The sequence below is a fragment of the Pithys albifrons genome, chromosome Z (genome assembly GCF_047495875.1).
Source record: "Pithys albifrons albifrons isolate INPA30051 chromosome Z, PitAlb_v1, whole genome shotgun sequence".
Taxonomy (NCBI): domain Eukaryota; kingdom Metazoa; phylum Chordata; class Aves; order Passeriformes; family Thamnophilidae; genus Pithys; species Pithys albifrons.
The window spans coordinates 56,117,821-56,132,049 of record NC_092497.1 but is presented as its reverse complement, the minus strand read 5'-3'; the positions used below and the strand labels follow the sequence as shown (position 1 = coordinate 56,132,049).

At 36.4% G+C, this 14,229-nt stretch overlaps 1 protein-coding gene across 3 annotated transcripts in view; it reads right to left on the bottom strand.

Moving 5' to 3' along the window:
* The window catches only part of CHD1 (chromodomain helicase DNA binding protein 1), a 70,609-nt gene that overhangs the window by 11,345 nt on the left and 45,035 nt on the right, over window positions 1–14,229 (bottom strand). For all 3 annotated transcript variants that reach the window (XM_071580933.1, XM_071580931.1, XM_071580932.1), the window contains exons 14-30: window positions 13,619–13,809; window positions 12,372–12,560; window positions 11,900–12,062; window positions 11,330–11,482; window positions 10,770–10,841; window positions 8,945–9,094; window positions 8,235–8,383; window positions 7,889–7,985; window positions 7,699–7,794; window positions 6,545–6,721; window positions 6,208–6,368; window positions 4,886–4,927; window positions 4,037–4,167; window positions 3,525–3,663; window positions 2,669–2,819; window positions 1,113–1,235; window positions 620–757 (exon numbers count right to left, since the gene is read on the bottom strand). In XM_071580933.1, the coding sequence (XP_071437034.1) occupies window positions 620–757; window positions 1,113–1,235; window positions 2,669–2,819; window positions 3,525–3,663; window positions 4,037–4,167; window positions 4,886–4,927; window positions 6,208–6,368; window positions 6,545–6,721; window positions 7,699–7,794; window positions 7,889–7,985; window positions 8,235–8,383; window positions 8,945–9,094; window positions 10,770–10,841; window positions 11,330–11,482; window positions 11,900–12,062; window positions 12,372–12,560; window positions 13,619–13,809 (2,322 nt within the window). The remainder of the gene's footprint in view (window positions 1–619; window positions 758–1,112; window positions 1,236–2,668; window positions 2,820–3,524; window positions 3,664–4,036; window positions 4,168–4,885; window positions 4,928–6,207; window positions 6,369–6,544; window positions 6,722–7,698; window positions 7,795–7,888; window positions 7,986–8,234; window positions 8,384–8,944; window positions 9,095–10,769; window positions 10,842–11,329; window positions 11,483–11,899; window positions 12,063–12,371; window positions 12,561–13,618; window positions 13,810–14,229) is intronic.

The window sequence follows — 14,229 nt, the reverse complement described above, 5'->3', positions numbered from 1 at the left end:
AGATCCAACAAAAGCAGAGGCCTGAAGAAATGTATCAGAAGTAACAGAACACAACAAGGTTGAACGGTCAGTTAAAATGGTTTCTTAGGATAATGAGAGACATGATGTGTACAGGAGCTCTCAGGTGCAAGCCCTGAAATACAGTTTTTTCATGCTGCTTATTCTAATTGAGCTTGATAACTTTTTCCAGAGCCTGAATAAAATAACCTTTACCTTAAGAGTCACTATCAGCAGTTACTACACATTAGCCAAAAAATCAGTTTTCAGTTGTGTGTTACATGACGTTTGCATTTCTATCAAAGAAAGTGCTGAACTCTTCAAGGAATGCTGAAACTAAGTAGTATCAGTAGTGACTAGACCATAATTTTTTTACAAAAATTTGGAAAACTACTCCTCATTCCTCAGTTACTGGCTTATCATTATACAAGTACAGACAGTCTTTCATGTGCTTGTACTGACACATCAGTTGCAGTGGCCACAGGAAAAGGATAACAGTCAAGTGCTTTAATTTTATTAATCCAAGCAGAATTATTAATTATTGGAATTATTAATCCAAAATACAAATTGAAACTAACAGGAAAAACTGAATAGACATCTTTCCCATATGGAAGATACTGACCTTGTTATCCTCATAATCATCTTCATCAGATTTTTCTGAGGGCTGTGGTGAAGAATCACTTTTTATTTCTTCTTTTATTTTTGCAGCCTTTAGCATCTTATTCTTCTTAGTTCTTGCTTTCCTCCTCTTTGAATTGCCCTGAATGCAAATTGATCTCTTTAATAATGCCAACTGACAAAGCATCTTTGCACTACAGTTGCAGAAAAATTTGTTTTTACATTGAAGAGAAGGTTCCTTTTATTTATTGCCACTCGTGACCACAACTTTTTCCAGGACTGGAGACAGAGTGCAACCATAGAAAATACACACAAATAATCAGAGAATAGTACATGAAACTTGCAATTAATTTCCTGAGTTAACCTCATGTGTGTTGATTACCAATAGAGTAATACTACAGGAATAAAGAGAGGAAAACTGAAAAAAGAGAAGGATCAGCTGACATGCCCATAAGCATATTGTTTTTTCTCACTAATGAATGCCAAATTTTACTTACTGCTCCAGCAAGTCTTTGTGCTTCCTTCCTTGCCAGGTCTTTATTCAGTAATTTAATGAGGTAGTCTGCACGGGTCTGCAACTGCTTGGCCTGGGGTTTCTTATCTGGGTCATCAGGCAAAATCTGGGGACAGCAATGGCAGTAACACAGTGAGCACATATTATTGATTTTAGGTGTCAGCCTGCAGCACACAGAGCAGCAAGGCTGTGCCAAAGGAAGTGGGGAACAATCCACTCCAACTACACCTCATAAACACACCAGACTGCTTGAAGCAATGGAGAATTTCTTAAAAGTTTTCATTTCTCTCCGATCGAGCAACCAACGCAGAGTCTTGGAAATTGCCTCACAATTTAAAACCAGTTCAAGAAACCAGCCTCAGATTTCTGTCTCCACTGACAGTTCCTCTAAGAAATCCTGAACACCTGTACCAGTCACTCAGCTCCTGGCTCTGACTTACTCATCTTCTAAATGCAGAACTCACTACAGTGTATTGCAGATGCCACAAATACAAACGTGTGGCTTCAAAAACCAGGTAAATCAGTGCAAGGCAGGAGTAGGAATCATTATAAACGACTTTGGCCTCAAACTTGGCTCCTCAAATCCCAAATCTACAGGCTGCTGTCACAAAGCTTACTTCACCCGAGTCTTTTTCTCAGGACCTGTCTCTCACTTTTGCTAAGAGGCTGCTGCACTAATTCTAGTGCAGCTACTCTAAATGTTGGGAGTGAAAACCAGCTCCAGCTGAAGAACCTGGGGATTGGTGGGGATAGGGACACTGAATCAAACCTCTAGAAAAAGCTCTCTTCTCAAAAGTTCAAGAACACAAAATTAGCAAAACCAGAGCACCTGAAACAGTGAAAGAACAAGAAAAAAATCAAGTGACAGAGGCCCAACTGCAATAGTTTGACTGTGTGAGTTCGTAGTAAATCTTGCCTTTGAGAAGAAATCAAGTCACAGCTTACAGGTGTCACACTCAAAGACAGTTTATTCAAGAACTCCATGGAGAGAAAAAAGACAGTAAAAACTTAGCTCTAACTTCCAGTTACAGAATATATTCCTTACCTTTTCCCACCCATAGCTTCATCCTACAGGTTGAATTACAGTGTCTATAAAACTCATCACAGCTTTACCTGGATGACACTTTTAGACAAATGTTCACCATTGCTATGACCACGTTATCTCTCAACATTCCATTCTCTTGAGCAGAATAACCCAAAGCCTTCTTATTTCCTTTTTTTTTGCTAGTTATTGGTCTCTTTCTCACAGAACTAAACCCACACCTGCTAGCAGGCCCCAGAACTTTGTCTGTTATTCCAAACTCCCTTTTTCTCAACTCAAAAAATCTTTATTCCTACACCCAACCCCATGAGAATATGGCAACATGACTGCAAGAAGGTACAATTCAACCAAATACACAAGACCCTAAAATCTAGTAACATAACACAAGAAGGATGGTCTGAAGTTTAACTGATGTATAATGTAACTGCAATTTCATTCATTATAGAAAAAGCTCTTTCAGTAACTCTGCTTATCATTAGATTTTGTAGATGACGTACCTTTTGTGTCAAACTGAGATCAGGATCCATTTTTATCATTTCCCAGCTGCCATAACCATATTCATAGATGCCTATTAACAAGTTGGAGTCATCTTCCTTACCCCAATCTATATCAAAATGAGCAGCCTTGGTGTGGCATGGGATGACATATCTAGAAGAAATAAATTAGAAGGTCAAATAAAGGATTTTTACATCTGAAGCTTAGTGAGGGAGAATGGAATCCACAAGTGATGTAACTATATTTTCTCTGTTAAGATGCTGGTAAATTTAAGAAATCAATCCAGGGATTTAACATCATATTCTATAAAATCTTTATTGAAATCAGCACTGAAATGTGTTTTAAATCTTATTAAGACTAAAATACAAAGAATAGACATCTGTCTGTGGCCATGAGCTGCGTGACAGAGTTGGTTACCCACGAATAAAAGCAAAAATCATCATCCAAGTGCAACTGCCAACTAAGTGGGTAGTTTAGGAATTGTGATACACGAGCTGGCAAGGGAAAAGGTTGAGAGAGTAGAAACACCTACTGCTGTGCTTTGAATACTCCTGTCAGGCAGAGACACTTATCAGCTCCTGAGCAGGACTGAATTCTAGTCCTTATTATTAGTAGTAACTGAAAACAGGTCCTAGTGAATACAGTGGAGAAGTCAAAGCTGTTACTGGCTTCTGTGGCAAGAGAAGAAAGAAAGGAGCACAGCAGTGGAGCAGCTTACTGCTGCCAGTTCCTACAGCAATTAGAGGGACAATGATTTAAACAGTGTGCTTTGAGTTCAGGTTGTCAGAAAAAAAAAGCTAATAAAACTTCACAGGTTTCCTACCTTCCTACTCCCTTTAAAAATTTAAAAATCAATACCTTTTCCTTTCTTCTGGATCTGAAGGAATGGATTTGTGCAATGGTGCCAACTCTTCTTCGTGAGAGATAACGAGCTTTGCATTCACCTGCACTCCTGAGATTCGGAATGTCGGGCCTTTAACTTTCCCAAGTCTCCCTCCTTAAAATAAATGACAAAGCTATTAAAATATTTACCTTTACAAACATCATCTGAAAAATGTAAAGAAAACAATTATAACAAATGACTTTTTCTTAATCAAATGCTTAAGTCAAGCTCCAAGGAATCAAGGAATCTTCCAGATAGCAGTATTACTTTTATATTTCACAGCAAGGCAACAACATTCTGCACTCTCCAATGACAAGTGACACAGAAAGGGAGAACTGTCACCTTCCTGTAATCCCACTTTTTTAAAATCACCAGTATCCCAACATTCTTGTATTTTCCAACAAAACTATTCTCTGGGATGATCAGAGCATGGGTAATTCAGCCTTGATGTTTTTCATTGACCCCTCAAGCCCCCTGAGCACTGTACCTGTTCTTTCTTGTCCAGATGAATTGTCCTTTAAGGCTTTAATGCATCCATTATGTACAAGCTCTCCCAAACGTCTAAGATCTGTCTCTGATTTATCAACCAGCTCAGCATCTCTAGCTACAGCATCTAACCTGTAATGAAACAAACACACATTTTTATCCTCTGAAACTGTGGCAGCTGTGGATGACTTCTTCAGATTTTGGTACAAGAGAAATGACCAGGTATCAGTCACCTGTGCTTTCTACACTGGGTACAATTTTGATCCAAGAGAAAAACACATAAATGATTCAGGTATCAGAGGACATTAAAACAAGAGGCGTAAAGGGTACTAAATCTAGTGCTGAATTGAATTACTGCACATCTCTTTAGAAAAGGAATCATCATATAATACAAATATATGTATCATATGTTCAAATGAACTATTAATATTTTAAGGAAAATAAGGATGGGAAGTTTTTCTTAAAATAGGATTAATGAAGAAAGCTTAAAAACAAGAACTGACAATATGAAAAATGCAACACTAACTTTGGCAGTGGATAAATTGATAGGCTTTCAACAGGTTATCAAACATGACAACCATGATCATCACAAATGGAGATTAAAGAAGTCAGCAGGTAAATATAAATATAAAGAGTAAGCACTCCTGGAAGTGGAAAGGTCTCCTCCGTGGGTGTTTGCACACATACCATACATAGAAGTGGGAGGTAGCAATCTAAAGTACTGCTATTTATTCAAGGTAAGAAACTAGATAATGTATTTTCTCCACTGTCTAAAGTTTCATGGTACATTCTAATTTTTATGAAAACAAGATTCCAAGTTGCTACACAAATAATAATCAAACAACTTTACCTTTCAAGAGGGCCACCAAATTTCTTGTAACTCTTGATAAACCTATTGACAGAAAATAATTTTGCCATTTAAATATATTGTTGACAAACAGCATTGGTTTTAAATTGTGTACAATGATGTATGGACAATGGGGAGAAAAAAAGGTAGAGTGAGCAGGGTGGCTTCAGGTACTCAGATAACCCAAACAAATCAGTTTTATTGGTTTAAGAAATTATGCAAATAAAACAATAGAAGGTATCATTTATTTCAGAAATTACTTTATTAGTTTCACAAGACTGAAGATTCAGCAGCTGTATGTATCTAAGCATAAAATGTGCGTTTACAGCATACCAAGATTTCAGACATTGTGTTATGCATTATAGTGATATAGTTATTCCAAGGAGCAATCTGCAACAGGGTAATGGGAAGATTTTGGAAAATGACAAAAAAGAAACTGTCAGTGGAAATGTCTAAGTGATGGAAAGAAACTGGAGACGGAGATAGCTGGAAAAGACAGGAAATTAAATAAAAATAAAATAAATAAAAATAATTTTAGAAAAGAAACAAAATTTCCTCAGCAACCAATGTCTCAAATTGCCACTGCAAGCACAATAATAGCCTTGAAAAAAGTCCCAATTTGTTGTTGGATGACATGGAAAGGCAAAAAGGATTTTTCAAGTTATTCCTCAAGTCAAAAATACTTTGAAAGCTTTACAGCATTTTAAACAAACATGCTTAAATTCAGAAGCAAAGTAGCATTTCAGAAACTTAAATTTCTGAAATTTCAGAAGCAAAGTAGCATTTCATGAACCCAAAATATTTTAGTAAATAGTGGCACAAGTTTCAAATAAGATTTTAGATATTTTAAAGAGCCTGATGTTATAACAATTCGATTATGGTGCCAAGAAGTTTAAAAAGAAAACAAAATACACTTTTTTTTTTCATTTGTCAGCAATTTATTTATATATCCTTTCAGCACTGCAGTTTTTAGGTAAAATGGTGGGAAGCTTATTTTGTTTATTTTTAAAAGAAAAGTTCACCCACTGTAAAATCACTGTCAGTGAAATCACTGTCTTCATGGCTTGCAGGACTTAAAATAAACCACTCAAGAATATTTTTCAAACTTAATACCTCACTAAAATGAGTTCAGAATCTTTCCAGGACAGTTCATTATGCCAGCAGCACAAAGCGCACAAGATAAAAACATTAAATGCCTAGAATAAAAAAATCTCAAACAACTTCAGGAAAAATAGACTGACTGCCTTCTGTATTTTCAATACTAATAATAGTCATAATGGTAACTTCTTGCCCCTTCAAACATGCATTGTCCTTCCATATCTTACCGCCTGATCTCGGCATCGCTAAATCCTTTAATATTTTCTCGAGGAATAGTTCGTGGCCTCCCACGCTTTTTCGGCCTTTTTCTTTCTGAGATGGAATCACTGTCAGATCCAGAGTATCTTCTGCTCCTACTGCGCCTCCCTTCGCTTCCATTAAAGCTTATCTGGAATTCCAGAATAAGTAGTTAAAAGCCACATGATTAATAAACATAAGTAAGTTTTACCTACCCTGTAAAAAACAGTGATCATAAAAGGAAGGGAAAACACAAGGCCCACCCAACAGCAACAAACTAAACAGGCAGCAACACAGAACTACCAGTCAGTCAGAACAAAGAGACACCTGTTTTGCACAGTTTCTCATCCTTGGGAGCATGTATATTTCTTCAAGTTCTTTTTGTCTTTCCTCCTCTTCTATTCTTCGCCTCTGGACCTCTGGAATGATTTCTTCCCAGTTTCTTGAATTTCTTTCTGGTTCCAACTCAATATCATCTTCATCCATATTGGAAAAGTTGGCCACCTTGTATACCAGAACATACAGAGTTTCATCAAGTCAATACACTATCAATGACACCATTTGAAAAAGACCCATTAACTACTATTTTAAGAATACACAGATGGCACATTCTATGCATTTATATGTATTATGTATTTATATATTCTATTTATACATATGCTTATAATCTATGTAAAATTTAGATAATATTTAGATAAAATTTAGACATGCAAATGGCTTTATGAAACAATGAAACAAGTATCTAATGAAAGTGTTTTTATTCATTTAGAAAAGACAGACCCATTTCAGCATGGGCTAAGGTGAGAAACAAGGAGAACCTCTTCTTCCTTTAAAGGCTGACTAACATGGATGCACAATAAACACCTCCCCTGTGGCTGTATGATTGTTGTTTAGCTTTCTTCAAAATAGGCCTGACATTTGAATGCCTGACTTAATGTGAAACTATAATAATATAAAACTAACCAAACATTAATACTGTAGATATCAAAATATGTTGTGAATAAGCAATCAGCAGGAGAGCTATTTAATAATCTCCTAAACTAAACAAACAGCTCTGCTTTTTTTTTTTGTACACATATTTAATGTGCTTAACAGAAACACCTGATGTTCAGGTTTACTTCAGGGCTAAAAGCAACATGGAGAAATGATTGACTATGAAACACAAACTGCATGTTGCATTCAGTTATACCACAGCTGCCTAACAAAGGTAGTAAATAGAACACAAAACTACATATAATTCTAATCATTAACACACTCATTAAATATATTCTATTTTATTATCAAAATATATCATGTATTTTTAATTTCTTATACTGATGGTAGGTATCATGTATAGGTGAAAAGGTATTTCATTAGAGAGTGATACAGTTGATTTACTCAGGCACTTATTTTCTAAGAATGAAGACACAGATGGGTACACAAAAAGAGTACTTTTTATAAAGAAAAGTATAATTATGATAGGAAAGGGAGGGAAGCCATACCTTGAACTGTGAAAGCAGTTCATCTCCTACAGTTAATGGACCTGGCTCATTTTCCCGAGTTTCAGCCCTCTTCAAGATTTCATCTATATCCATTTCCTAAGGATAAAAAAAATCCATAGAAGTTTCTCTTCACAGTTAAATAACTCATACATACTTCCAGCTGTTTTATCTATCCAGATACACTGCTTACTTGGGGCTCCTGTTCTTCCCCTTCAGGTTCTTTAAAAAGTTCCTCAGCACCAAACTTCAAAATGGCCGATAACTCCTCCTTATTAAAAGGTGTTGAGCTGAAATAAACGATGTTTCAGGAAAAACATTTTAACTTATTAACTTGAAAAAGTTCTCTATAATCTTGAGTCATTTAAGCTTTCTTTTTACTGCTAAATAAAAACCCTCTATTATATTTGAAATACATATTTCATATGCAAATAAAAATCTGCAAGGACTTTGTGTCTAATTTAACCTTATTTTGCCTCTCATTAACCACGTGAAATATTCCTAAGGGTAGGTTGGTATAGAAACAGATACAAATATACCTTGAAGGAGTAGAGCCTGTATGCAGCACAGTTTTCCCTGTAGTGTCCATTCTCTGAATTACTAAATGATCCAACACCATCTTTTTCTTGGCTCGTTCAAGGATGTCTTCTTCCACTGATCCTTTCGTGACCAGTCGATAAATATTCACCTGTGGGTGTTTAAAAAAAACGTAAGCACAGAAGGAGAAATCTCAGTCTTCACTGCTTATCTTCAGAATGTACTGATGTGTTTCACATATGAAATACTGGTTCAATCATGTCACCACGGTCTTTACAGAAACATTTTTAGAAACCCAGATAAATAAACTCTTACTCCTTCAGTGACTCGGCACAAAGTAATTATTGCCACAGGTAATAATGTCATATTTCTAATTGTTACTGTAAGTCTGCTGCAAGAAAGAAACAATCCTGAGGAGAACTAAAAAATATTTAAGCAAGGGGGATGTGTCTGGTGTAGCAGTTATTGTCTAGAGTGACAGGATGCCAAGACAAGAGGGCAACTCTTCTCCCTGTCCCATCTAAACACCACAGCTGCCATGTTATTTGTCCCTATATGGACATTTAGGAAAAAACAAGAGCACTGCTAACATTTTTGGCCATATGCAGAAAGTTAATCTTAAAAATACATGAAGACTGAATGGAGCAGACAGAGAATAGACAGCTAATGTACAGAACTCTCCTTCAGGTCTGGAGCTTAAAGCTGAGTGTACCTGTTTCTTCTGTCCAATCCTGTGTGCTCTTGCCTGCGCTTGCAGATCGTTCTGCGGATTCCAATCAGAGTCAAATATAACCACAGTATCAGCAGATGCCAAGTTGATACCTAATCCTCCAGCTCTGGTGGACAGTAAAAAGCAGAAGTCCTGAAATCATAAAGAAAAAAGAGTTTTATATCCAGTAAGTGGAATATTCCTAAAGGAACCAATATGACTCTTGTGTATGTAGTGTGACTACAAAACACATACTATCAATTCCATAACTATTCTATGATATAAAGCAAGTGCTGATTATCAATTTCTTTCCTAGACAGTTACTGACTTCTCAACAGTTTAAAGGAAGTAGCACTCCAGAAGATGATCACTGACCAAAACATCCCCACAGAACAAAAGGTTAGCCCAAAAGTACAAAAACCTTACTGTCAAAGCACTGAATGTGACAAAAACACTCTCCCACCCCCAACCCAAGCCCTGCAAGAGTAGGGGGCCATGTCAGAGCCAGTATGTAACTGGTTAAGAGACAGGAAGCAAAAGTCTTCCGCCAGGTTCAGTGCTGTTCAACACGTTCATAAACAATATGAAAACGGGATAGGCAACAAGGTGGCAAAACCCTCTGACAACACAGAATTATCAAATCACAGATAACTATGAAAGATTGCAGCAGGATCTTGAGACATTGAATAAAACAAGAAATCTAAGACAAAAATAAAATAGATTAAAAAACCCAAATAAATCCAATTTTCAGTACAGTTACAGGAAACAGAAACCATTACACTCAGGAAATGGTCCTGAGAATTGTGTTAAGCATTTCCAGGTATCCCTTAGCTCAGTAATACAAACATTACAGAGAAAACCATAGAAAATGTTATGAAATTTTAGTAAATAAGTAAAAAAATAAAACTGAGAACATGTTTTTGTTTCTTGCACAAATGTGTAGTTTCCCTCAGTTTTGGAAATGCATAATTTAAATTCCTCTTCATCTCAAAAATGTACAGCATAACTGCAAAGATTTCAGAAAAAATCAACAATGTCTATACAAGAAATCTGAAACAGAATTAGCTTCTGTATTTAATCAATATGGAGGCCAGTCCTTCTCCCTCTATAAAGCACAAACGAGCTCAGCAGCAACTAACAAATGTTATCCTTCAAATACTGATTAAAAAACAAAACAAGCTAAACCCAAACCCCAATGACCAACCAAAACAAATCAATCTCCCTTCCCCCAAATCTGCCAGCGTGGAACAAAGTATTTAAGCTGATCAAAGGTACAAACTGGCTTTCATAATAGGAATCCTAAACAAGCTACCAATATTTCAGTTCAGAATCTACAGGATCATAACAAACTCCCACATATTAACAGGCTGCTCACAAAGAACTAGAAATCTACTATTTCTTCTGGGGCAAGTAAATGGTAGCAACAAATGAAAATAACAGAAGTCATATTTGAAACAATTAAAATATGGTTGTTCATGCAATGATATACAAAGTTAGTTCTGCCCATTGCCAAAAGATTTTTTCCATACTAACTGCTTGTCTAAGTTCAATGGTCTTGTAAACACTGCTAAGTTCTACACGGGAACAAAGCTGAAGTTAAAATTTTGCACCATTTATAGAGTAATTAGCTACCATTTTCCTAATTTATGCTTTTCTGCTTAACCTTTTCTTAAAAAGAAAAGATTATATAAACCTTATATGTTAGGCAGTAACAATGAATTTTCCATGTTATTGATATATTACTCACTTTTTTCAGCCTTACTTTTTGTGAATTTTTTTACACTTCTTGAGAAAATAAAGCAGATTCCTCAGGAAAAAAAAATCATACCTCTGATCCTTCTGCATTAAAATGATCCAGTGCTTGTTTCCTCAATTCCCCTTTTATTGATCCATCAAGTCTCTAAAGAGATGGAATACTACTGTTAAAAAGTAATTCTTACATTCAAGATCAGAGCAACTTGAATTCTCAGCTGCCAAAGCTGATATGTGAAGGGAGAAAAAAGTAATCAAACACTTCATATAATTTTTAATTCAACTGTTTCATTTCAAGATACTATTTATCACAGAGCAACTGCCAGTCCCTTTCTAGAAAAAGAGCACATTTTCTTCCTGTGTTTCCTTAAGCAAAGGGGTAAAGGTCCCACAATGACAAACAGCTGAGGCTGAAAGGGACTGCTGGGTTCATTTTGTCTAAATGCCCTCCCCTCAGGCAGGGACAGCTCAATCCTGCTGCCCAAGGTCATGTCCAAGCTTTTGAACCTTCACAGGGGAGGGGGATATCATAACCTCTGCACAACCTGTTCCAGAGCTCTGACACCACTGAAGAAAAGATTTTTCTGATATTGAAGATCAAAGCTTCTCAGCTGCTACAACCCCAAAGACTCTTACCTGAAATGGGAATTGACGGTATTTCAGGTACTCTGCCAGGATGTCCAGCATCCTCACCATCTGTGAGAAGATCAGAACTCTGTTGCCACGTTCTCGCAGACGAATCAGTAGTTTGTCAAGAAGGATGAGTTTCCCGCTGCTACGTATTAAATGCTACAAAAAACAAGAAACATACATTGCAAATAAATTAATCCCAACACTAATATACTCTGCAGTTGGTTAGACATTAATTTCAGGTTTGCTTTTCTTTCTATTGCTTTTCTTCTTTTGGGCAGGAAATAAAAAGGCAAACTGACACTCTTCAGAATTTTACCCTTTAAAACATTTATACAATAGCATGTAATTAAAACTGGGGATATTTATTTAGTCAATTCTCTGTCAATTATTCAGTTTCAATTAAGAAACAAAAATTACTTCACTGTAAAAACTCATGATGTACATTTTCCACAGAACCTGTTTTTCCTTTATACACTTCAATAAGAATTAATAAACTGCCAGAGCACTATACAATTGTGTGAATACTACAGAAGTAAAATGTTGCTCTTTTTTTTTTAAAAAAAGTGACATTACCTGTAAGGCCTCCTGTTTATTATAGAATTCATTATCATCTGGCGGTTTAATGAGGTAGCAATGGTTACAACACTTCTTGAGTTCCATCATGATGTTCAAAAAGCCTGAGGTACTGCCTTTTGAACCTTTGCTGAGGGCTTTGTAATTCCTCGTTAAAATCCACCTACGATATAAGAGGTATAATAGTGGTAACTTCTAACCATATTTGGAAGCAAGACAGATGTAAACTCTCAAAATATGAACAAGTTAAAGAAAAAAAACCAGCTCCCAAAAGAATGTATAAATATGCCAAACAAAAGAAACTACATCAATAGACATTAGACCACCGTAATTACTGAGCCCTCACTTCACAGAATTGCACTGCTGTGAACAGAAGTCTCAAATTCTATAAGTACACAAACCATTGTAATTCAGTAAATTGCATGTAGAGATATCACTGAAACAGCACAATTTATTATGAGTTGGCACATACTTGTAGTATTGCTTCTGCAATGCGCTCATTTCCATTCTCAGGATCTGCTCAACTTTAGCAGGTAAAGATTTTTCTACATCTTTTTTAACTCTTCTCAGCAGAAATGGCTCAAGCTCTTTGTGAAGACTCGCATAACCATACTCTCTCCCTTTGCCATGCTCCTCTTCAAAATCTTCCCAGGAGGAAAACCTTTAACATAATCAAGGATGAGCATAAAATAGAGACATACTGAGCATGATCTGATGAAGCAAAGTTCAAGAAAAACAGTTAACACAAACACAGAACATGTATAAATATACCACAAAAGCACACACACATTCCAGATTTCTTCCCCACTCCCTTCTGTTTTGTTTATTAAATTTCTGAATTTTCACCTCACAAGAAATCCCAAATTACTGTGTCTGAAAATAGACGCATGGAATTTTCCCATAACATCTACAGAATGAAAACATCTGATCCCCCAAGGGAAATGCAACATTGTTCCCTTCCTGCAAGGATACTTGCCTAGATGGTTGGAGAAAATTCCACTGTTAGGTTTTTTTATCAAGAGCAGCATAAAAACCAGCTGCATTGCTGAAGGGCGTGCAAGGGAACAAGGATCTACTTTATGTGTTGCACCTTGCATGGTGTAGCTGGAGTGTAGCTGTGGTCTCTGCTAACAGGCTAGAGCAGACTGTGTGATCAGATGAAGAACAGGGACTCGGCCACAGAGGCTTTGCTTGCAGAGTTCCAAAGAAGTCAGTACAACCCACGGCATTTACAAGGTGTCCACAGGAACATGTGCTCCCACATGAGCTCTGATTTATCTCAGGTCTACGCAGGTCAGTACAAAATAAAGCCAATACAGTAAACTCACTGTATGCAACACGTATGGGAGAAACAGCTCTCTGATTGAACCACACGATTCTGGGCATCTTGCTACAAATTTTTCATTAATAGTGCTAACACAGAAAAAAATATTCCATTCTACTTCCCCCAGGTAAATCCATACGGTTTTCCTCTTAGGCTAAGATGAAGCCTTTTTTCCAGGTTCTGGCACATAAATCAATCCATCATTTTTGCCCTTTGGTTAAAATGGGAAGAGGTGTCAACTGCTACCACATTACTCACCTGACCGGGATGAAAAGATACGTGCAAGTATTTTACATAGAACACTTAAATTATCTTTCAGTACAATTCCCTACTCCTACAGATTCTCAAGATCACTGCACTACTTCCCAACAACGAACTTGACAAAAAACTCTCACTTTTCTGGCATGATGAAGTGCAACAAAGACCAAAGCTCTTTGAGGGAGTTTTGCAGAGGGGTTCCAGTGATGAGAAGACGGTGGTTAGACTTAAAGTCTATTAAAGTTTTATACAGAAGAGAGTCGTCATTTTTCAAACGATGAGCTTCGTCAACTCCTATGAATGCCCAATTCAGACCACCAAGGAACGACTTAAAGAAATGGAGAAGGAGGAGAAACATTATACAAATAAACACACCACATAATTTCCAACACTATACAATCAAGCTATAAACAACATAATTTCTTGGTTCATTTTAATAAAATAAGGACAGCTATATGTTTTTAGTACTAATTATGGCTTTTACCTTTCCCAGGTTCAATGAAAAGCTATGTAAATCTCCCAAGAAAGCATAAGTTAAATTTATAATTTAAAAAGAATTGCCACAAGTCTGACCCACATTAATTTTTCCTTGGCATTAAAAAAAAAATTACTGACTTCTTTCCAGCATGTACAAACAAATGAAGTAAAAATGTTCTGCTTGTTGAATATCTGTAATAATTTCCACATCCTGTTAGGATTGACAATAACTCTGTGTGTTACCACTATGGAGAGAGTGCTAATACATGTA